General features: G+C 34.2%; 1 protein-coding gene and 1 long non-coding RNA gene across 3 annotated transcripts; one reads left to right on the forward strand and one right to left on the reverse strand.

Moving 5' to 3' along the window:
• The first annotated feature begins 1,889 nt into the window (after positions 1-1,889).
• LOC105343804 (nucleolar RNA helicase 2) lies at positions 1,890-22,432 on the forward strand. Of its 2 annotated transcripts, none has more exons than XM_034457256.2 (15): positions 1,890-2,047; positions 3,590-3,646; positions 4,221-4,662; positions 4,847-4,930; positions 5,083-5,102; positions 5,335-5,406; positions 5,509-5,626; positions 5,842-6,027; positions 6,292-6,440; positions 7,398-7,604; positions 8,053-8,277; positions 8,392-8,465; positions 10,668-10,827; positions 20,718-20,852; positions 22,030-22,432. In XM_034457256.2, exons 1-15 carry the CDS (start codon positions 1,991-1,993, stop codon positions 22,375-22,377), a joined length of 2,334 nt encoding a protein of 777 aa, XP_034313147.2. In that variant the 5' UTR covers positions 1,890-1,990; the 3' UTR covers positions 22,378-22,432. The 2 variants fall into 2 exon arrangements, with proteins under 2 accessions (XP_034313147.2, XP_034313148.2); XM_034457257.2 differs by having other exon boundaries at positions 3,593-3,646.
• Positions 7,743-24,683, reverse strand: LOC117684571 (uncharacterized). Its single transcript, XR_004598294.2, has 2 exons — positions 24,545-24,683; positions 7,743-8,228 (listed from the first exon to the last, which is right to left on the reverse strand). It is a non-coding gene; the product is annotated as an uncharacterized lncRNA (long non-coding RNA).
• Between the last annotated feature and the right edge of the window lie 270 nt (positions 24,684-24,953).

A 24,953-nucleotide genomic window follows, 5' to 3' on the forward strand; every position in this document is an offset into this window, starting at 1 on the left:
ATGTCGAGAAACCTCCATATGAATCATGTTAAATAATATTTAAAGATAAAATTAATTCAATCAAACTATGTATCAGTGGTAGAAATATTTCTCGAAAATTGTATGGATCCAAGCAATATTGAACTCTAGTCTCGTTCAACCAAACGCTCGGCTGACACCGTAAATCTCCGACAAGGGTTTACGGAGACAGCCGAGCGTCGAGTTGAACGAGACTATATTGAACTCTGGCGTAGGAATACATACGACTACAAAAAATATTTAAATTGTTCGTACCATTTAAAATCTGACTATTTTTAAGGTATTTGTAAATAAGTTTCCTTGAAAAACAATGCTTTAGCATTCATTACATCGAATTCATCAATTATTTTCAAGAACTAAGTATTGTCAGGAGCAATGATTTGTGCTGAGGTCCAAACACTGTTTCACTTTCGGTTTGTCCGAGTGACTGCATAGGAGAGTTGATTAAAAATCAACTCCCAAAAATTAAGGAAATAGCAAACATGAATAAGTTAATTAATGTACTCGCTATCCTCTCTGGAAAAAATAGATGATAAAACTGCTCATCAGTGTTACTCATTTATGCTGTATCTGTAATAATCAAAGGATATAATATTTACAAACTGCATATTGTTAGATCGGCAGTTTTATTGTAAAGGTTTACAAAACTTATCAAAAGTAGGTCCAATCTACGCATTTTCAGCCCCTTCAGTTTTGGGTATTTTGAATCTCAGGTGTACACATTGAGAGCACTCGGCATTGAGGGCTTACTCCACCTTTATATTGGATATTTTTCTATAAGTTGTTTTTTTTCCATGCAGTGTAGCTTATTTTACATCCGATTCTAAATCCTCAGAAGTGACCCGCAATACAGTGGCGAAGGTGTTATCAGGCATGAAGCATCGTTTTTGAAAGTGGGGGGGGGGGGGGGGGGCAGGGCAGACTCATCCAAAAAATCTTGACAAGCAAAAAATGGAAAAAGGTTACTTTCCAAAATCCTGAAAATCTTAATCCGTTGGGGCGGGGGGGGGGGGGGGGGGGGGAGCAAGTATACTTTCCAATTCAATTCCACTGTTTATTTCCTTATTTTCTATTCAATTTTTACATGGTCACAAAAAAGTGGGGGGGGGGGGGGGGGGCAACTCCATGTTAATTCAATTTTTTGTATGTAAATTTAAGAAAAATCTTTGCGCATGTGCCTGGTTATAGTGTTATAAGAACGGTATTTTAAAGACAGAGTTTTTGTGTGACACCGATCCGTTTCCTGACATACCAGTAATATTTTTTTCTGGGATACCAAACAACCAATTAAATACATGAATTTTACATATATTTTATTAAGTAATTACTCCCAGTCACTTTTTACAACTTAAATCGTAAAGAGTGATTTGTAGTACCCCGAATGACTGTATATATCTTCATCAAGCATACCTTTTTAGTCTAAGTTGTGTGTGTTTGATTTTTACCTTTATTCTATTAGATGAAAATGTTAGCAGTGTGTGGATCTGCGCAAATCTTTGGTAAATGAACTCATTTTTAAAAATGAGTGATATTTTCAGCTGTATATCACATGTCAATTGTTATATCGATCTTTTGAAAATATCCCAGGCGGTTAATTTAATCAATAATATTCATGCCCATTAAACACCAAGTTTTCATGTTGATTTTAATAAAATTCATTTAAAGTCACGAGCGTTTTTAAATTGTTTCAAACAGTTCGTAAAACAAAAGAAAACAATCATAAGACATCTCTTCTATATATTCACCTCTGTGATATAATCAAAAAGACAAGAAGAAAAAAAACCATGTCGATAAAGTGGTAGAAAACTTTCCAGCAGTTACATGAGTTAAATGCTCAACAGCTCAATAGAAATGTTTTTTATATTCGATCGGGTTCGGTGTACATTTAATTCCCGAAAATAACACGAGGTTGCAAAACGTGTTAAACTGTTTATAAAAAGATTTGAGATAAAAACGTTAATTTTGAGAGAAAATGGTCAAGGTAAAGGTAGAAGATACAAAAGAGGAACCGGTACCAAAAGTTAAAACGGTAAATTTTTGTTAGATATGTTAATTTGTTGATTTTACTTTTCATATGGCCATTGACCTGTCGACAGTGCATTGGTATGTGTACTGTGTAATCGGTGAAGTTCAATGGATTCACTCACAGATTTTACTTTTCAAAATATAATGAAGTCTTGTTTAGGTATAATGTCTGTTACCTGTATATTTTGGTATCATTGTATAACTGGTCAGTGGTCTGAATTAAACAGTTAAAGTAGACAGGTATACTCTACAGGTTGGGCACCAACCCCCGTTTGGTGGTTGGAGTTCCATTTGGTGGTTAAATGCCTGAACGGTATACCTATTTTACCTCCCAAATGGGACTCATTTTCGTTCAACTCGGATTACGTTTTTCTGGAGGAAAGGCGCATCATGTTTATTAGCGGGGCAAGTACTCTGACATGTTTGCTTCATAATTAAACATTCGTTTAAAAAATTTAATGTGTCGATTTTTCCGCACATGTGTTTAAAAAAAGGCCGAGATGAAATGCTCCCCGGAAGTCGCGTATAAACATAGTGTTTATGTCTTCTAAAAGATCCATTTTAATCAAAGAACGACATGGCCTCATTCCTTGAACTCTTTACTTTCAATTTCTATCATCCGGGCAAGTAAAAAACAATTGCATCCAATCAAATCAATGATCTTTAAGTGCGTGTCAGAAGCTAATTTAGGTATGGAAGCCCAATCGCGCTATATTAAATTTCTCAGTAAAACTTACTTAAAATTTTAACTAACGAAATTTGTTTTCTTATAACATAAATAATGACTTATTACCATGTACTTTCTATATTATTTTCATAATCTGACTTTACTTTTGTCACGGAATTTTACTGAAGTCATGGACGATTGGGCCTCCATACCTAAATTGAGCTTTCATCGTATATCACTCAAGATCACCGATTTCATTGGCTGCAATTGCTTTTCACTCGCCCCGATGATAGAAATTGAAAGTAAAGAGTTCAAGGAATGAGGCCATGTCGTTCTTTGATTAAAATGGATCTTTTAGAAGACATAAACACTATGTTTATACGCGACTTCCGGGGAGTGTTTCATCTCGGCCTTTTTTTAAACACATATGCGGAAAAATCGACACATAATTTTTTTTAAACGAATGTTTAATTATGAAGCAAACATGTCAGAGTACTTGCCTCGCTAATAAACATGATGCGCCTTTCCTCCAGAAAAACGTAATCCGAGTTGAACAAAAATGAGTCCCATTTGGTAGGTAAAATAGGTATACCGTTCAGGCATTTAACCACCAAATGGGACTCCAACCACCAAACGGGGGTTGGTGCCCAACCTGCTCTAGGCATTAACAAATACTGCAGGGTATGATATTAGATCAGTTTATTTGAGCATGATTAATTTCATACATAAACAAATCACTGATTATTTTTAGACTAAACTTTGTAATGAGAAAAAACTTCAAAAAGTATACTTACAAATGAATGTAATTTCACTGAGTCAGACATAAGAACTGTCAAACCAATAAAACTAAGGAGTTGAATGAATCTCAAATATTTCAAGCAGGGCAAAGGAAAGATTTCAAAAGACAAGAAGAAAAAGGACAAAACCAGTGTACAGGTGATGTATAATTATGGGTTAATTTGTCTTGTTAATTAGGCTTTAGGTTTGGATTGATAATCATATTATACTCACCAAATTCACCCAAACTTCCGTTGATTGTTGAGGAAACAAATTTATTTAAACCAAATGAGACAAGATAAATACAATTAGAGCTGCTAAGTGTTGCATAGAAAGTTAAGCACTGATAGGTTTTTTGCAGTCTTCTTTAAGACTGGATGAATTTATTAATTTACCTGATGTAATGCATGTGGCAGGTGTGTTTCATATTTTTTCCTCAACATCCCAGGGAAGCTTGATGCTGATGTATAAAAGTGCACATTGATGTAAAACTTTCAAATGTTTGTTAGAATTCTTTCCTGTAAGTAAGTGTCCTTAATATCAAGCCAAGAGGAATCTCAGTCAATATTTGATAAAGGCCTAAAATAAACTGGTTGTTTTGGTCTTAGACTATATCAATCATTTTCTTATTTAAACGACAATAAACTGTTTTGAAAGACAGTAATGCATTGTATAAGATGTTCTTTTATGAAAAATAACTTACATTGAATGGATTTATTATTTGGTATTATAGGATGACAAAAAGAAATCTAAGAAAGATCCGAAAGTCACAAAGAGTGAAGAAAATGAAGAAGCAACAGTAACCAAAGAGAAAAAGAAATCTAAAAAGAAACCTGAACTAGCAGAAAATGGAGAGAAAGAAAGAGCAACAGATATCAAAGAGAAAAAGAAATCTAAGAAGGACAAGACAAAAGCTGACAAATCTGAAGAAATGACAGACATATCAGAAGACAGTGTAGTTAAAGAGAAAAAGAAATCAAAGAAAGACAAAACATCATCGTCTAATGGCCACAGTGTGACAGAGGAAGCAGATACCACTGAAAATGTCAATGGTACAACTAAAAATCCGGAGGAGACCAAAAATGGTGCAGAGGTGTCTGAAAAAACAGAGGCAGAGATCCTGGGGGATTTCTCAAACTTCAGATTATCAGATGTCACTGTGGAAAAACTCAAGAGTAAGTGTGCAGCATTTTGAATTGGAAGCATTTATTTTCAGAATATAATTACTGTTCATTTTTTATAAGTGTTGAAAGAAGCAAGTTTATTTACTTATCTTTCTTCTGTTCAAATGATATGATTTTGAAAGAAAATTTGTGTTGAATATTGAATGTACTGCAGTTTTACCGTCTTGTTTTACAGAGCGAAATGTGAACTATTTGTTTCCCATACAATACAAGACATTTGATCATGTCTACAATGGAGAAGATGTAATTGGTCAAGCACGTACGTTTGTTTTCTTTGTTCTACAATACAAACTTTACTTAAGTCCAAAGCAAATAAGTTTAGCATATTCAACATACATACAAGATGAATAACTGGTGAATGTTTTTGGTATATACATCATCTGTATTTCTGTTGCTTCTCTCTTTTTGTAGGTACTGGTACTGGGAAAACAGTGAGTAAAATATAGTTCAACAATTCAAAAAGGATTCGATAAGTTATTACAGTAATAGTATTCATAAGTTTTTCTACAAGTAAAATTTCATGGTCATCTTTATTTCTCGCTAAATATCGGTACAAGTTAATCATCTTTTTTTATATGTTGGACCAGTTAACAAAACTTAAATAAATGGACATCTTGGACTGCAATATTGTAACAACTCACATGTTATAAATGTGTTTTACAGCTTTCATTTGCATTGCCGTTGGTAGAAATTCTGCAGAAGAATAAAACCCCAAGAATTCGCAACTGTCCAAAGGCAAGTCCAGATTTATGAGGAAATTTGAAATTTTGAAACAATAAAGAGAGAGATATTCAAAAGTTATAATAGAACTAAGAGACTCATTTCATATATTGACAGGTCATTGCAATGGTACCAACTCGTGAACTTGCAAAGCAAGTTTCTGATGAGTTTGAGTCTATTAGTGATGGACTCAGTGTGGCCTGTTTCTATGGGGGAACTCCATATGAAAAGCAAAGTAAGCAGCTAGCATTTTACTTCACTGAAAAAGCAAAGAACATTTGGCATTACACATAGTTTAGATTGTTACACACAGAACAACATTTAAAGTTTATTATCAATCTAGAATCCTTAAAAGGAGAGAGTAATGAAATCACCACTTCACTGGTGGCGCTTCCATCTGACAAAGGTCAAACTATAAATCTCAAACCATGCAATGGTTTTATTCAACAGTAAGAGCCATAAGGTCAGGGATCGATGTTCTGGTGGGAACCCCAGGGCGTATCAAAGATCACATAGAGAAGGGTAACCTTGACTTCAAAGGGGTGCGGCACGTGGTCCTGGATGAGGTGGATAGAATGCTGGACATGGGGTTCGCAGAAGACGTGGAGACTATCATATCATCCGCCTATAATAACGGTCAGTACAAACAGATCACAGAGTGTTAAAACTATCCTTTATGCCTGTTCCACCTATGATAAAATGTCCTACCAATGATAAAATCATACATCCATTCCTGTTCTGTTTATATATGTTAAAACCATTCATCTCTGGGTTTTTTTTTATATTTGAATTCATATCAAATAACCTTGCAATAATTCAAAAGTATCAGTAGGTTTGGATATTACCTTTATGCAGAGTGAATAAACAAGTGTATATAAAAATGGTTTACTTATGTTTCAGGAAGTGGAGAAAACCCACAGACACTGTTGTTTTCAGCCACACTTCCTTCTTGGGTTCACGACACGGCCAGAAAATACATGAACAAAGATAAGCTGGCTAAGGTCTCCCTGGTCAACAGTCAGGAGAACCGGACATCCACCACAGTACAGGTACGTCACAGGTGTCGGGTACAGGTAAACTACAGGTACGTTTCAGGTGTCAGGTAAAGATAATATACAAGTACATCACTAGTGTGAGGTAAGGTTAAAATATCTCCCTGGTCAACAGCAAGGAGAACTGGACATCGACCACAGTACAGGTATGTCACAGGTGTCAGGTTGACTCAGGCACAGGTAAACTATAGGTAACCTTCCTTTAGAAGATGCGATCTTTTATAAGTACCTTTGATGAATAACTTCATATCCTGTAGTAGTTTTAGGATAATATCTAAGTTCTATAATAATTAATGCAGTATTACAGCATTTAAAAAAAATAGTTATCAAGATTCATATGAATTATGGTCTCAAATCGTGTCCAAGTGTCTTTAAAAGGACCTAGACAGGAACTGAGGTAAAAAAAAAAAAAATTATGTTAAAAATGGTTTACATGTATGTGTCCATTTTGAATGATTTACCAAAATTTTAATGTTAGAAGTTAGGTTACAAGCAAGATACAGAGGTTAAAATTCATTGTAATGTAAACAAAGCTCGAATCTTATATTTGTTTACAAATATTGTAAAATATAACGTTACCATTTCTTGTGACAAAATGACTCATGATAAACAATTTTATCTAATTTAATGTGTTCATAAATACTGTTTTAAACAAAAAAAGCATCATTTGAATGACATTTATACCAAACAACGTATACATGTATGTAAACAATAACAAGTCTCGAGCTTTTTTACAAAACAAAGAATTCTGAACACTATTGATATTTGACTTTCAAATTTTGATGAAGCATTACAAATATCTATATTAACCATTTAAGACATTAAATACTGAAAAACAAAATTTTATTAAAACTGTTTAAGCTTAAATTGTGTCTAGGTCCCTGTAAGAATGTAAACTACAACTTAAGAAGTATGTCCTAGTTTTTTTGAATGTGTTGTTGATTTCATTTCCAGCATTTGGCGATTCGAAGCAGTTTCTGGGATCGTCCCTCGGTGATTGGTGATGTGCTTCAGGTTTACAGTGGCAAAAATGGCAGAGCGATCATATTTAACGAGACCAAGAAAGAGGCAGACAACCTATCGTGTAGTGAATACATAAAGCAGGACGCTCACGTATTACACGGAGACATTCCACAAGAAAAGAGGGAAACGGTCCTCAAGGTATTTAACAAAGTTGTAACTGCTCAAAGAGGCTATGTAATGAGCAAGTGTTCAGGATTCAGGATATTATAAAACTGAAAAAATAAAAACAGGCAACATGCTACGCAGTAAATAACCCAATCAAAATAAAAATCAAACAACATTGAATACACATTTTATTGAATGTTTGTTATTCCTTATCATTTTGAGATTTTAACAAAATCTTCTTAAGTTTGAGATTCTTCATTTTAAACCTTCTGAGGAATGGCACTATAAGATGCATCATTTCCTCTAGTTTTCATTTTGATTTCAAGTTGAGCTGAGTGTGTATAGTTGTAAGAAATACTTTACCAAAAAATTCATTAGACTTTTAATTACAGGATCTATCAATTTTATGAATTAAAACATTTGTCTCTTTCACTTAGTTTTTCATTACGATAATATTTACAAGTCCAATTTCTGTCCTCAGAGTTTCAGAGAAGGGAAGTTTAACGTGCTGTTGACGACAGACGTGGCAGCGCGAGGACTGGACATTCCAGAAGTGGATCTGGTCATTCAGTGTAATCCGCCTGAGGACGTCGACTCTTACATCCACCGCTCCGGCCGAACAGGCAGGGCCGGGAAAAACGGAGTCTGCATCTGCTTCTACAAACCAGAAGAAGAGATGAAATTAGCCAACGTCGAGTACAGAGCAGTGAGTGCTTTACAATTTAGTAATCCTCTAGTAATCATTCAGACTGAAAAATTTGGTTTTTTGTTCTTTGGTAAGATTTTCATTTGGTTTAATATTAATGTTTAAATTGAACAGAAAATCAAGTTCAAGAAAGTGTCTGGACCAACCAAGGAAGACATAATCAGTGCCTCTGTAGAGGATGCAGTGAGGTAAGATACTGTGTACATTGTACAACTCACAGAAAACAGACTCAAAAAGACATCATTTTAAACCAGATTTTTTAAAGTAAAAATCTGGTTATTGAAATGGTGAAAATGGCGGGCGGGCAGACTGCTGCCAAAAGGGTACCCTTATTGTATGGATAACTCCTCCTACAGTTTTCAAGATAAGAAGTTGTTCTTTGCAGATCAATTGAACATATATCAGAGGTGTGCATATTGCTAGGATTTTTTCATTTCTGATGATTACTGAAAAAAATACCAGCTGTTGAACTTTTTCATTTTTTGGCAAAATATTGCATATAGGATACCCCTATTGTACGTATACATGACACTCCTCATACAGTTTTCAAGATATGGAATTGTTCTTTTGCAGATCAATTAGACATATACCAGAGGTGTGCATATTGGTAGGGTTTTGATACTGATGATTTCTAAAAAAAAAAAATACTACCTGTTGAACTTAGTCGTATTTTGGCAAAGTATTGCATATAGAGTACCCCATTTCCCTTGATAGGTAGTGTTCATCAGTTCAGGGTTGACAAATGGATTATAGATAATGTTCACACAGAAGAAACCCCGGTTTGCTGTCACATTGACAGTTTTCTCTTGTTGGAACTTATTTCAATAAATTGGACTCTGAATAAGTTAAAAATCATGTGAGAAAAAAATTCCTATAACCTATACCATATTAAACTCCTTAATTTTTGACAAAGTCTTGTTTGAATTATTTATTGGTACATAAGGCCAAAAAATTACTGTAATCATTAGTTTCAAGGGCCAAAATTTAGAAATGTTGATGAGGCATCCAGGTTTTTTCTTACAACCCATCTGTTAATTATTTATTTGTGTACTCATCAACAGATATTCATCAAACTGATACACTGGCAAAGGTTAAATATTTTTTGTTCTTTTTGTGTCTGTTTCCTTTTCAAAGGAAGAGTTTTTGTGGATGAACAAACATGACAAATGGGATATGCTTCTGCTTCATTTTGCAGCTTATCTTTTACTTCCACAGTAATAACACAAGTCTGAAATTAAATATGGCATTTTAGAAGTTGAACATGTGATGTCTGTTATGGTATTTGTCAAAAAAAACATTTATTTGGGGTATTTTGTTGTCATCTTTAGTGTCTGGTGAACATGGCAGAAATTAAAGGAAAGTAAAAAATAAAAAGTCCAACTTTTCAAAGTAGTCACCATAAGTTTCCCAAACAATACAATTGTCCATTATTCCTGCTACTAGGCAATACATGTATCATAAAAGCTTCAATTTCTCAGCTAAAGTCATGTAACTGTTATGTTTTCATTGACAACGACTAGCATTTATTTTGAGTCATCTAAGCATTTGTTTACATTGATTTCATAATGGAAACCCATAAATGATATAATGTGAAAAAATTAGAAAAACAACAATTAAAAAGTTTGATGCTGCGATAAATTTACTGATGCGGCGTTGCTTGAGAAACAAATCATAAATTTTTTTAGGCCTTATATTTCTATTTTTATGAAAAAATATAACATCCAGTTGATTATGCTTTAAAACCTGTACAGTGTTGTTTTCTAAAGTTATATCTATCAACAACAATACCTTGATTAAACATTAGGAATATTCTTAATAAGATATTTTCAAACTTTTCCTTACTATAAGCAAATCTTTCAAAGCAGAATTCTTGGACTTTAAGTGATCTGATTTGATGTCTTTACAGTCTAACTTTTGTACAACAATACATTTATTTACATGTATAGTATACAGTGGTTGTGATTGTACAAGTGCTGAGATACAATTGGAATTATGCTGATATTATTGCGTCATTGTTTCCTAGATGTTTACCAGTTCCAGTAATGATTGATTTTAATACAAAAAGATCAAATATGGTCAGAACCCAGTTTCACGGTGTGAAAGATATTTTGGGTTGACTGCATGATAATACCTGTTTGACTTAGTTCTTGTATTGCTGTTTTGATGAACTAAAGAACAGTTCACACCATGAAAATATAGTTTCAAGTTTGTTTAATATGAGGCTGTTTTTTGAAAAATATTTAAATTGTTAATTCAAAAGATTGACTTTGACTTGTAGTAATGTTTAGATAGATAGTTAAGCTGTCCAATGAGATATCAGTGATCTCATCTCATAAGGAAAAGCTTATAACAATATTTTTCAATGAGATTTCTCTCTGATTTTTCCTTAGATCTATAGAAGGTGTGCAGTCTGAGACATTGGATTATTTCCGGTCTTCGGCAAAGGAACTGATTGCTGAGCGCGGAGCAGAGGATGCTTTGGCTGCTGCTCTCGCGTTGATATCAGGATCCACAAAAATCACCTCCCGCTCCATGCTCTCCTCAAAAGAGGTAAGACCTAGGGCCATAAACAAATGTTTGTTTACTGTTGCTGAACAAACCTTAGATTAATGTACAGATATTTTTTTATATGTTTTTATACAAGTGAATAAAAAATAAGAAATTTCCATTCAATGATTAATTAAAATCAAAATGTAAACTGTAGAACCATTGTTTTGATTTGGGGGGGGGGGGGGGGGGTTATATTGTTCCCAGTATGCGGCCAATATATGTCACACAGTGTATTATGAGTTTCAAATAATTTCATTTTCTTTTTTACTTTAATTCAGTTTGAAAGTGTTTTTTATGAAAACATTTTAGGAAAAATTCCTATCCCAAGCCTTTTATTTCTCACCTGTGGCAGTAAACAAGCATGTTCACTTTAGTATGACCTTATCACTTAAATTGGTAATATTGGTAACTTAAAGTGTTAAATCATTTCAGTGCTTACACTTCTTGGGCTTAAATCTGAACACGATTCCTAATAGGCATTATCATTGCCGCTATATCTACAACTTCTACCGGTATATAAGTTTCAGACCTTTTAACAGTTCAAAGTATTTGGTTGTAGAGGTCTTACTTGTGTGGACATACATCTTGCATTGCTGTGTAACTTGTTTTGATGAAATAATCAAAATCTCATTTTTATCAAGCTAGGAGAATACAAACATAAAATACACAGTATATAAAATATGTATCCTGTAAATGGTACACAGTCTCTTGACAAACCTAAAAAAGTCGAGCTTTCAGTATAAATTAATTCTCTGGAGTTCAAAGCAATTAATTTGAAGTTTTGATATATACTGTTCAAAAGAAAACTGGAACTTGAAAATCTAAATGATAAAGAGTTCTGCTGTATGTATTACATATGTTGCTCTCTAAGAAACAGCTTGACAATCCATGTTGATGAGTTTGTATTGGATAATTACATTTTGTACACAGAGCAATTGTACGTAATTCATTATGCACTTCATAAAGATAAATATCTTTAACTGGCAAATGAACTTGAATACTACATGTGTTATGAAAAATAGTAGATTTGAAGTTTGTCACAAGCTCAATTGATGTGTTATCCTGAAGTTTTAACTTATAGATCAGAAAATGGGTAATCATGGTAACTTTTCCAAATTTGAAACAAATCCCATTTGGATGCTGTGTTTTAGATAGAAAATTTTTCTTGATAAAAATCAATCATTTTTTTTATTTAATTGTAAACCGGACTTCTTTGTAAATTTATTGATTACCTAGTATTTGTTTTCATGCATGGAACCAGCAATTGTTTCCGACTCATAAATGATTTAAAGACAAGCTATTGTAGATTTTTTTAATCGAAACATTTGCTGAAGTTTACTCCATTTTATTAAGGTCTTTCATTTCCAACGGAAGACCTTATAGTGATTGTAGTGTTTCTTCTTATTTTTTTTTCCCCCTTTTTTTTTGTCCACAAGAAATTTCAGAGATTGCTGGATAGATTTTCTTGAAATTTTTAGGAGTGATCGAGAATGATAATATCTCGAGACGTTTTTTAAATTTTTCAAAATTTATTTCCGGTCCTCCGTTTCCTGTCCCGCGTCAAAAAAACCTTGTTCCCTCGAGATCTCAGAATCGGCAAACACTTGAACATCTAATCTTTGTGGGATGATAGACCTATATTTGTAGATGTGTTTAAATTATTTGATTGTTCGTCGTAACTGCTGGTCGTCCCCAAAAGCACTTCGAAAATATTTATTTTTACGCATTAAATTTCTTTTCCATAGAATAAATATATAAGAATAAATCTATACAGAGGTTATCTATGCGAAAAAATTCTACTTCCAGTGAGATATCTCAATTATCTTGGGTAGCTTTTCTAAAACACATTTTGTACCCATGAGATCTCAGAAACTATAAGTGATCAAAGCACGAAATTTTCATGGATGATAGACATTTGATTGAAGATGTGTTTAATTGGTTTCATTTTGTCTTCCATCACTTCCGGTCCACATAGGAAGAGTTCAAACAAATCCAGCTGTCAATCAGTTTAACTTTTTTCCTTTGATATTTGTATATACATGTAGTTTGATAAAGAATAATGTACAAAAAGCAAGTATACAAGAAATATTTAATACAATTTACTTTGAGCACTTCCGTTTGTCAGTTTCCTGTCCCGAGACAAAAAATCTTATTTCAACGAGATATCTAAAACAGTAATGACTTGAACAACCAAACTTTGTGGGATGATAGACCTATGTATGTACATGTGTTAACACTATTTTGTTTAATCCGGCGTAACTGCCGGTCGTCACAGGAAGTACACCGAATTTTCATTTTTTAAAAATAGTTTGGTTATTTAGCATGGAAGTAACATTTAAGCTATAGTAATACAAAAGGTCATCTACACATGGTAAAAAACAAAAAAGTATTTCTTCTGGTGAGACATCTCAAATAATTCAGGTAGCCTTCTTTTTTAAAAACAAAGTGCCCACAAGATCTCAGAAACTGTGAGAGATCAAGACACAAAACTTATATGGATAATGGACATTTGATTGAACGTGTGTTTAACGGGTTTCATTTGGTCGTCCGTCACTTCCGGTTCTCACTCGAAGCGTTCAAGCAATAGAATTTTTTTTTTTCAACTTTAGATTTTTTTAAACATTTTCCTCAACGTGATGAACAGTAACGTACCGTAGGTAAATGTACTAAAATATATACTTTCAATTTCTTTAATCACTTCCGTTTGTTCGTTTCCGGTCCCAAAACCAAATCCTTTTCTCAAAGTGATATTATAACTAACAAAAACTTGAACATCCGAACTTTGAGGAAAGACAAAACAATGTATGAAGTTATGTTAACTATGTTCTGTATGATCCGGCGTAACTTCCGGTCGTCACAGAAAGCACTCAAAAATTGACATTTTGTCTTTTTGTTTTGTTTAACTTAGAAATAATTTCTTGGGAATTCCTTTACAGTATATATTATATCACTTTTCTTTTCACAAGAGAAATGGATTTTTTTTGTCCACAAGATTTCTCAGAGATGGCTGAATAGATTTTATTGAAATTTTCAGGACTGGTAGAGAATAATATCTCCAGGCGTTTTTTTTTTCATTTTTTCAAAATTTGTTTCCGGTAGTCCGTTTCCTGTCCCGCAACAAAAAGCTAGTGACATTGAGATCTCAAAAACGATAAAGACATGAGCATCCAGACTTTGTGGGATGAAAGACTTATATGTGTAAATATGTTTAAACTATTTTGTTTTGTTCGTCGTAAATTCCAGTCATCACCGGAAGCACTTAAAAATTATTTTTTTACGCATTTCATTAATATATGTATAACACAGAATTAAAATTTAAGTATAAACGCTTACATATGACATCTCTCCGATGATGAATAGACAAAAAAAATTTCTTCTGGTGAGATATCTCATATACTGTAAATTCCTTATATTACGCGAGTACTTAATTTAACGATCCTGCTAGTTTGTATCAAATCGCGGGAATATAAAATCGCGAACGTTGAACTTTTCTCCTTATTTCTTATAGTTTTTAACTCTCAGTAAATAATGGCGAGATTTTAAAATCCGCGAAGGATGCTTCTCACAATTTTATGCGGATATTAATTCCTCGTGTTTAATAAGGAAATTACAGTATCTCAGGTAGTCTTTTTGAAACAAATATTGTAACAGTGAGATCTTATAAACTGTAAGTGACCAAGACACGAAACTTACATGGATGATAGACATTTGTACGTAACGGTCCACACCGGAAGAGTTCAAACAATTCAAGTTGTTTAAGAATTTAACTGTTTTTGTTTAACAATGTTAGATAAATTGATAGCCAATAAAGTCCCGCTTTGTAATGTTTAAGAAATACTAAATTTCATTTTCATCGAACACTTCCGTTTGTCCATTTCCTGTCCGGAGACAAAAATCCTTGATTCTTCGAGATCTCAAAAATGGTGACGACTTGAACAATCAAACTTTGTGGAATGATAGACCTATGTATGTACATGTGTTTACACTATTTTGTTCTGTGGTGTAAATTCCGGTCGTCACCGGAAGCACTTCAAAATTTTGGGGTTTTTGACCGGGTTTTCCGAAGGAAAAATCCGGTTATTAAAATGGTGAAAAGGGCGGGCGGGCGGCTGCCAAAAGGGTACCCTCATTGTACGGATAACTCCTCCTACAGTTTTCAAGAGAGAAAGTTGTTGTTTTGCAGATCAATTGTACATATATCAGAGGTGTGCATATTGCTAGGATTTTGATTTCCGATAATTTATGAAAAAAATACCAGCTTTTGAACTTAGTCATTTTTTGGCAAAATATTGCATATAGGGTACCCTCATTGTACGGATAACTCCTCCTACAGTTTTCAAGATAGGAAGTTGTTCTTTTGGAGACCAATTGTACATATATCAGAGGTGTGCATATTGCTAGGATTTTGATTTCCGATAATTTATGGAAAAAATACTAGCTTTTGAACTTAATCACTTTTTGGCAAAATATTGCATATAGGGTACCCTCATTGTACGGATAACTCCTCCTACAGTTTTCAAGATAGGAAGTTATTGTTTTGCAGATCAATTGTACATATATCAGAGGTGTGCATATTGCTAGGATTTTTATTTCTGATAATTTATGAAAAAAATACTAGCTTTTGAACTTAGTCACTTTTGGCAAAATATTGCATATAGGGTACCCTCATTGTATGTATAACTCCTCCTACAGATTTCAAGATAGGAAGTTGTTCTTTTGCAGATCAATTGTACATAGGGTATATCAGAGGTGTGCATATTGCTAGGATTTTGATTTCTGATAATTTATGGAAAAAATACCAGCTTTTGAACTTAGTCACTTTTTGGCAAAATATTGCATATAGGGGTACACCATTTCACTGGATATGGGTTGACATGGATTATGGATAAAGTTCACATAAAAGAAAACCAGGTTTGCTGTCACATTGACAGCTTTTCACTTGTTTCATATTTTATTCATTTTACATAAAATGAAAATATCAGTAAACAATCTTACATATGTCATCTATATAATGTTAAATTAGCTAATGAATTTTACTTCCGGTGAGATATCTCAAATATCTCTATGTAGCTTTCCTTTTTACAAATTTGATGTCCGCCAGATTTTTGTCACTGTAAGTGATTGAGACGCGAAGCTTTCATGAATGATAAATATTTGATCTGAGATGTGTTTAATGGGTTTAATTATGTCTCCCCTTTCAAAGGGGAGACATATTGTTTTTGTCGACTTTCTTCTTCTTCTTCTTCTTCTTCTTCTTCATCCAAATTTGTCCAGGCCGTAACTTAAATACCCTTTGACATTAAGACTTCAAACTTGGAACATAGGTAGATGGTATTGAGAAGGAGTGCACGCCACCAAAAGTTTTGACCTTGACCTATTTTGTTCTTCAAGGTCAAGCTTTTCATAAAAAATATTGTTCGGACCATAACACAAGACTCCTTTAACATACAGACTTTTAACTTGTATCATGGATAGATGGTATATAACCTAGTTGAACCTTACCAAAAATTTTGACCTTGACCTAAAATTTTTATTTCAAGGTCATATTAGAAAAAACTTCATTGTTCAACTTCTGAATATACTTTGACAGAAGGACTTCAAACTTTAAACAAAGAACACTAATAATACACTTAAGTGTACTATTGAATAATATTTGACCTTGACCTTGTTTTACTCAAGGTCAAATTAAGAAAAAAATAATAAAATTATGTCTGGGTCAATACTTTAATACCCTTTGACATTAAGACTTCAAACTTGTAACATAGGTAGATGGTATTGGGAAGGAGTGCACACTACCAATATTTTTTACCTTGACTTATTTTGCTCTTCAAGGTCAAGCTTTTAATTAAAAATATTGTCCGGACCATAACACAAGACTCCTTTAACATACAGACTTTTAACTTGTATCATAGATAGATGGTATATAAACTAGTTGAACCTTTCCAAAATTGTTGACCTTGACCTAGAATTTTTATTTCAAGGTCATATTAGAAAAAACTTCATTGTTCAACTCCTGAATATACTTTGACAGAAGGACTTCAAACTATAAACAAAGAACAATAATAATATACTTAGGTATACTATTGAAAAATATATTTGACCTTGACCTTGTTTTACTCAAGGTCAAATTAAGAAAAAATAATAAAATTTTGTCTGGATCATAACTTTAATACCCTTTGACATTAAGACTTCAAACTTGGAACATAGGTAGATGGTAATGAGAAGGAGTGCACCTCACCAAAAGTTTTGATCTTGACCTATTTTGCTTTTAAAGGTCAGGCTATTCACAAAAAATATTGTCCGGACCATAACACAAGACTCCTTTAACATAAAGACTTTTACCTTGTATCATGGATAGATGGTATATAATCTAGTTGAACCTTACAAAAAATTTTGACCATGACCTAAAATTTTTATTTCAAGGTCAAATTAGAAAAAACTTCATTGTTCAACTCCTGAATATACTTTGACAGAAGGACTTCAAACTTTAAACAAAGAACAATAATAATACACTTAGGTGTACTATTGATTTATATATGACCTTGACCATGTTTTACTCAAGGTCAAATTAAGAAAAAGATAATAAAATTTTGTCTGGGTCTGGGTAACATATAGTTGACATCATTCTTTTTCAATTGTTAAATTTGCCCCATATAACAATCCTTGGGGAGAAGGGGAGACATGTGTTTTTTTTGTAATTTTGTCAACTGTTTTGTTTAGTTCGGCGTTACTTCCGGTCATCACAGGAAATACTTCAAAAATTGATTTCTTTTTCATTCTCTTTTTTTTTTACAGGGAAGTGACGTTTGGATATATCATTCACAATAATTATCACATCCACTATTTTTTCTATGTGAGAGAAGCATTGTCTTACAGTTAAACTGTCACGTGTATATCAAAACGGAAGACCTTTTTGTTGCTTTTGCAACAAGAGTCAATTTCCTATATTTTTGCAGAGAACAAATGTTTGAATTGTAAACATCACTACATGTATTGATATACGTATGCTGTCCTTGGTGGATAAAATCATTAGGGAAGATAACTTGTGTATTATGTATTAAACTAGCTTAGTGTGGGAGTTATCCAACTTTGATCCATGAAACATAGTTTGCATTTATTTCTGTTGGCAAATCCGTTCCAGATTGAAAACAAACAGAATGATAGGATCATATAAATTTGATACATGATAATACAATATTGAAATCTTCTATATTCATAAAGAACAGCAGATTTTTATTCAAAGTCAAGATTTAGACATGAATAGTTGTGATTTTAATGATGTATAGCTCCTTTTCTATAAATAGCTGGAAATTCTCTCGTGTTGTTTACACGATTTTTAAAAATAGGTCACACGTTTCATGTTTAAGGTCAAGTATAGTTGCATATTGTATGCAAAAATGCGCTTTTTCTGTGCATCTTTAATTAGTCTAAATTCCAGCGACCAGCATGGAATTGTTGGATCGAGGTGGGCGCTAAATGCAAAATTAAATAATAATCCAGAATTTTCCATTTGAACTTTCAAAGGCGTCCTTGCTTTGTACTGGGTAGAGGAAACAGATCGAAGTGCAAACTGTGCACATTGTGGTTGGCCTATCTCTTTATCTCTGTCCAGGCCTGCACTGTAATCATACAAGATACACTGGTGGTGTGCTCAAATCAAGCCCGATTACCGGATCCTCATAGCCTGCCAAGCTGGAGAGAGCAATCTACAAAAGTCTTTTCCTTATCCCAAGGATCTGTTAAACACCAAGAAAGTCTGGTTATTGCTGTCTATTAGCAACAAAGTTCTCAAAGAGAGAGAGAGAGAGAGAGAGAGAGAGAGAGAGAGAGAGAGGTCTCCTTTCCATTGATTTTATCTCCCCTTTGTTGGACTTCTAGAAGCTTATTGGTGACATTGCAGCAGAGATTTTTTAGTCAGCATGTTTAATCAGCTACAGTTCCTGTGCAGCACATTGCCTGAGTATAGGGTTACTCAGGTTTTTTTTTGTTATTTTCTGATTAAATTTCCAGGCATTGGTTATTTGGTGCCCAACATACCATCTTGATAATATGTTGTTATCATGAGTAGTTTGTACTCTAAAAATGTATTTTATTTATTTTACCCCTTTATAGATAAATTGTACACTGTTGTACTTTGTTGATTAGTCATTACTGATTGGATATTTTTGTTGTTGTTATGTCCTTTGCAATCTAATCCATATTTACATACCTTGCATACAGATAAAACTTATAAAAAGGTAAACATTGTAATCTGATGTCAAAGTAGCAACAACAAAAAATCAAATCAGGGTCTTGGTTTATACAAAAGTGTAATGCACTGCACTGACTGAAAATTAGAATACACCTACAAATAATGCCAAATCAGTCTCTGCAAGGTTCTTTATCTATTTTAATTTCAGCTTTACCCGGTATTCAGATGTCTCCTAACCGAGTTTTTTTTTTATTTCATGAAACTTTTAAATATATGTAATAGTAGACATGAACAACTTGTTTAAGAAAATATTTAAATTTAGATTCTTTTTAGAGCTTAAATGAGTAAAAAGAATTAACTTTGTACACTTTTGTGAACACTGAATAGTTACCTATGCCGACTTACAGAGGTAAACAATAGGTGTCGGCTGTCGCCAAGGCGTGACGTCAGCTAGTTTCGGATCCTTATTACCTGAAAGTACCTGTGTCCCAACTAACAATGCAGAAAAAAAATATGTCAGTTATTCTAGGCGGCCATGACCCTACCTATAATGTGTATCTATATCATATTGTATAAGACCGGTGGGAGAAAGGCACGTGTTGTTGGCCTTATTACGTAATAATCTATTCGTGCAGTTCTTGTTCAATAATATTATGCAGCGAGTAAACACTGCTCTGCTAAGATCCATATAAACGCTGACAAAAGAAATGCATGTTTTAAATATTAAATATTGATCGAAATCTGTTCTCTGTGTCCAAAAAAATATACATATATATTGCTTGCACTAAATACGTCTGGAAAGTTTCTTATGATAGGTAGCAATATCCCCATCACTAACACGTTATATAACCTGGGATTTTCCTTAGTCCATATATAATTTCTGAAATTTCTGAAAACGGCTTTATCGCGTTAGGCCACAATGAACATAAAAATCGAAATATGAGGTCAGCAGCTATCTATATGTATTTCTCTTGGTCAATGTTTCAAACTTACAGCTATTTTGTCGGACTGAGGTTGGGTGGGACGGGGTACTGCTGTACTATGGCACATGTGTGTGCTTCAGTAGACATATAATAAGGGCGAAGTTTTGTCGGCATAAATTCAAGGGCATTAAAGATTTTTTAAAAACATAAAGTAACAAGATAGGGTTCAGGGTTCTTTCACACGAAACGGAATTTTTCTACTGCTTAAACTATATTTTTAGCAACGTAAACAAATAGTTCTTTTCTATAAATAGCACTTCCAACCAGTCTAGCGTAAGGTTGGTTTTCAGAAAACGCAGTCCTCGTTTCTCGGTATATGAAATCGATACCTGAAGGTTCGCCAGGTAATCGGCATGTGGGAGAGGAAAAAATCCAGGTGACAGCACCTAAATATAGCGCAGTGACTAATGCTTGTTGTGGAACTCTCTATACAATTCAAGAATCGCAGAACTCTGCATTTTTTATTATTGATTTATTGAATAACGGTGCCTGGACATTTCAGAATATAACTATTGAGAGTTACTAGTATAAGGGACAATATTAAATATACATTGCAAACCATGCTTTTGTGGCAGAGGTCTGCGGGTAATGATTGACTTTAACGGTTTAAATAAAAATATCAACCTCATACTGTAAAATATTTGCAGGTTACAGTCACCAATGAACGGGGCACGCGATTTTGATTTTTGAATTTCTTTTTTTATCTGAATTTGTAGGGTTTTACAACGTTTTATTTGAAAACGAACACGGAGATACAGCGCAACAACTACGTGTACCGGGCCCTGGAGAGGTGTCTACCCAAGGACCTGGTGGAGAAGATCCGATGGCTGACCCTGTGTAAGGACAGAATGGTAAGTGTCGAGTACAGAATCTCACAAAAATAGTCACATACAGAACCTTACAAAAATAAAGACATAATTACGAGTGTCACATACAAAACCTACCAAAAAAATAAAGACAGAATGGTGAGTCTTATATACAGCATCTCACAGAACAAGGCAAAAATAGTCGAGGACAGTTCTGTTCATGAATTCTTTTGTGGGTAAGTTGGCGGGGAAATTTACGTGAAACTTTCATAGGTTAAGTTTTAAACAAAGGCTACGACTTGATATCTTTGATTTATGAATACCCAAGTGTTTTAATGCCATGCATGGTCAAACATGTAAGTTTTGGGGATCTAAGGCGGCACAGTACATCACTGTTTTAGTGGTAAAGAATATTGGCCAACCTATTTATGCACCTTATTGTAAGTTTCCTGATATTGAAGGCATCAGTTGGAATCCAGCTAGATCTTAGATTTGATATTAATTTTTAGCAAATTAATACTTTCAAATACCCGTGGTGTTTCTGCGTTCACTTCGGGTCAGGTTACTCTGGGAGCATGAAATCCAAATCCAACGTGACATTGTCTGTCATGACATATCCTGGAAAGGACCCAAATCTATTTCATTTATTGATCAACTTATTTTATCTTCTTTTAAATAGAGCCAACCTTTATTGTCTCTTTTTGGCGGAGTTTTGAAGGAGCTCTTAAGTATAGAAATCACGTATTAACAAAATCATTACAAGGTTACATATTGAATACGGTTAATAATAGAGCTTGCTTGAAAATTTGAGTTTCAAAACAGTATCCCTGTGTTGTATAGAATGGTGCATTAAAGGTACAATGTATGGGTTTTAACTGGATGCCATAGAGTGCGTGTTCTACCCGAATTGGTCTGAACTATTTTATTAGGACCTGGGTTTGAGTATGGAGACAAAAACACGAGCGTCAAAACATCAAGTGAGACACCCTCATTGCCCTGGTCTATGGTCGTTAGTTGGGACGTACTTGTATGGTCTAACGCAGGATATTAAAGATAACGTATTCACACACACAAACATACTAGAATATTGTACTTTGACACATATTTCATGTACCGCATTGAGACAGATTAGAGGAGATAAAAAAAACAATTCGCCCACGAATAAAACAGAGGGGATCAAAGATCCGATTTTGTTTACATATCAATAATTTTATCTTTACAGGGAGCTGTGTTTGATTTTCCCTCGGAGTGTGAATCTCAGGTCTTGAATTATTGGACCGACGGGAAATTTGATACCCTGTGCAAGGCCACAGAACTGCCTGAATTACAGGAAAAAGAAAGACCCTTCTCCCCAGGGGCCCGTGGCGGCAGGGGGAGGGGGTCGTTTGGGGGGCGCGGCAGAGACTTTTCCAGTTACAACAACAGATCTAGAGGGGGTTTTGGCGGGAGGGGGAGTTTTGGCGGTAGAGGGGGCTTTGGGGGGAGAGGGAGCTTTGGTGGCAGAGGAGGGTTCAAAAGATCAGGTGACTTTGGTGAAGCAAGTCCGCAAAACAAGAAAATTCGTTTTTAGAAAAAGCATACGTCACACTTATTATATGATGTGCAATAAAAATCTTTTTAGAGTCCTCTGTATTGTTTGTTTTTTATGCTGCAAACACAAGGAAATTAATTGGCCAATCTGTGCACTACATGCAGAAACTTCGCAGTTATATGCGTTTTGCTTTGTGCAGTATTTGGTTCCACAAAAGAAGTGCATTGTACGGGAAATAACAGTCACACGACTAGATTACGATTTTCAGAAATACATGAACATTGAGATAAGAACGTTTACCCAGTGCATGACTTCACTCGAGTCTAACACAAACACCTGTAAAAATTGGTCGCCCAATATATCATCTACCCCTCCGTATTGTGTATGCATAATAAAGTAAAAAAAAATATTCATAAGTCGTTTTCATCGTCAAATGTCATTGAATCTGTTGATGTTAACAATTCTGTAGTGAATGTGCATTGCGTGAGATTCAGGTTGATTCACACGGGTTTGTTTCATTCGTTCGAAGCAAGAGCTTGTTGTAAGGCCTTGGCTCGATCCAAGCGTCTAGTACATTTTGACCCCAACCCAGACACCAAATGACCGATTAGATATTTACGTGTTGGAAGAAGAAATATTCTCGAAGAGACGTAAAACATATCTCGATGGCTGCTAAACAGAACACACAATATTGTAAAAAGATCGACAATTTTCTAAGGTAGTTTGCTTACAAACCTGGTGTATTTCATCCCTCACCCCCCACCCCCACCCCACCCAACTGATACGGAATACAACAGTATACATTATACAGCGAATAAGGAACACAAGCTGAAGCAATGGTGACATGAACATGTAGGTAATATCAGGTTTGATATCTGCAACGAGAAAAAAAAAAGGAACATTCTAAAAATGTTGATGTATGATTCGCTCCCATAAATCATTTCATCGTTGTTGCAACTTGGGGGGGGGGGGGGTCTCTATACATGCATTAGAGAGAGAGGGGGGGGGGGCTACTCTATATGTATGAGTTTTAGGGGATGTATGTTGTTGAAAACTGTATGATGTTAGAATATATATACGATATATAACATCAGAATTTATCTTAAAATATTAATTTATAACTTTAATGACATGGATGTACATGTATTAAACGAATATGTTCTATACCGTATCAAATACTATATGGTTGTACATGCGTGGTGCGTTTCTTAAACGCCTGATGATTTTTTTAAATGAGTGATCTTGCACGTATCAGTCAAAACGGAAATAATTCTCTGAATAATACTTGCATACTAGTATCCGGCTTGTCGATTAAAAGCCGGGCAGCCCGTTTGTTAGGTTTGCAACGTTGTCGTAATAGATAAACTCAAGTTTTAAAAAGACCCACTATTTAATGATAAAAGATGCACGGACCCAGATTTTTTTTCCCGGGGGGGGGGGGGGGGGGTGAGGCTCCGAGGAACATTTGGAGATTAAACATATTTTATTGAATAATTTCAATAGGATTGGACAACAGGCATAGCCTACGTATATCCCCTCCTTGTATAATAGGGATATTTAAGTTGGGGGGGGGGGGATACGAGGCATATTTTCAGTAATTTTGCTATGTACATGTAATTTAAAGAAATTGAATAACCCGGGGGGGGGGGGGTCCGGACCTCCCCCCATCCCTCTAGATCCTCACATGGCAGATGTTTATCTCATCCGTTTTTTTCTTCCTGTATTATCATACAATACGGATTCTCAGCGTTGATAACAAAACGGTCAATGTATTTTCGTATACATCTAAGAAAATGAAAGAAAAATTACCGTATATTTTCCCCTCGCGACAGCCTCCATAACAATGTTTTCTTTCATCATATATGTATTTATTCTTTTTAATTTAATCATATTGTTCATATTATACATGTCCCTCGAGGCCCTTGATTGGCGAATAAACATGTATGTATAATATTGTTGGTTATATTATTGCTGGAATGCCGAACTGGTAACAACTTTAAAGTTTCTATATCATCCAACATAAATACCATTTATTGTCTTATGAACGCGAGTAAGTTCTGCTTATGACATGCCATCATTTCCTTTTAATTAAAAGATGGCAAAATGAAAGTAAGGTTTTCTCGATGAAAAAAATATCACAAAGAAGTTGCTATAACTAGTTTAGATTGTTTTCTAATTTGAGTGGGTGATAACGGTGTGTACTTACAGGCTCATATGTTAATTAATCCTCTAATTCCAGAAAGACAATGAATAAACTGGGATAGTAACGCCGCGTCTTAGAATTTAACTTTCGTTTTCACACGGTTTTTACCAAATGCAAATGAGTTCAAGAGATTCAGCCAATGGGCTCTCTATAATAAACGTTCTATATTTGAATCAAAACAAAAAAAACCCTAGATAATTGATATTTTTAGAAAGCTCTATCAAAAATTTTCTGCCAGCATCTTCATTGGTTCAAAATAGAGGGGTTTGTAAGATTGACTATTGCTCTAAAAGAATATTGGTCAGATTACATTTCGATTAATTACAAAAAGAAAAATTATAAAAACGGTAAAAGACAGCATGTCTGTAACCTAAATGTACTTCGATAAACTTCAATATTTAGATATCTGAAT

This window comes from Magallana gigas, chromosome 7 (assembly GCF_963853765.1).
Source record: "Magallana gigas chromosome 7, xbMagGiga1.1, whole genome shotgun sequence".
In the NCBI taxonomy this organism is placed as follows: domain Eukaryota; kingdom Metazoa; phylum Mollusca; class Bivalvia; order Ostreida; family Ostreidae; genus Magallana; species Magallana gigas.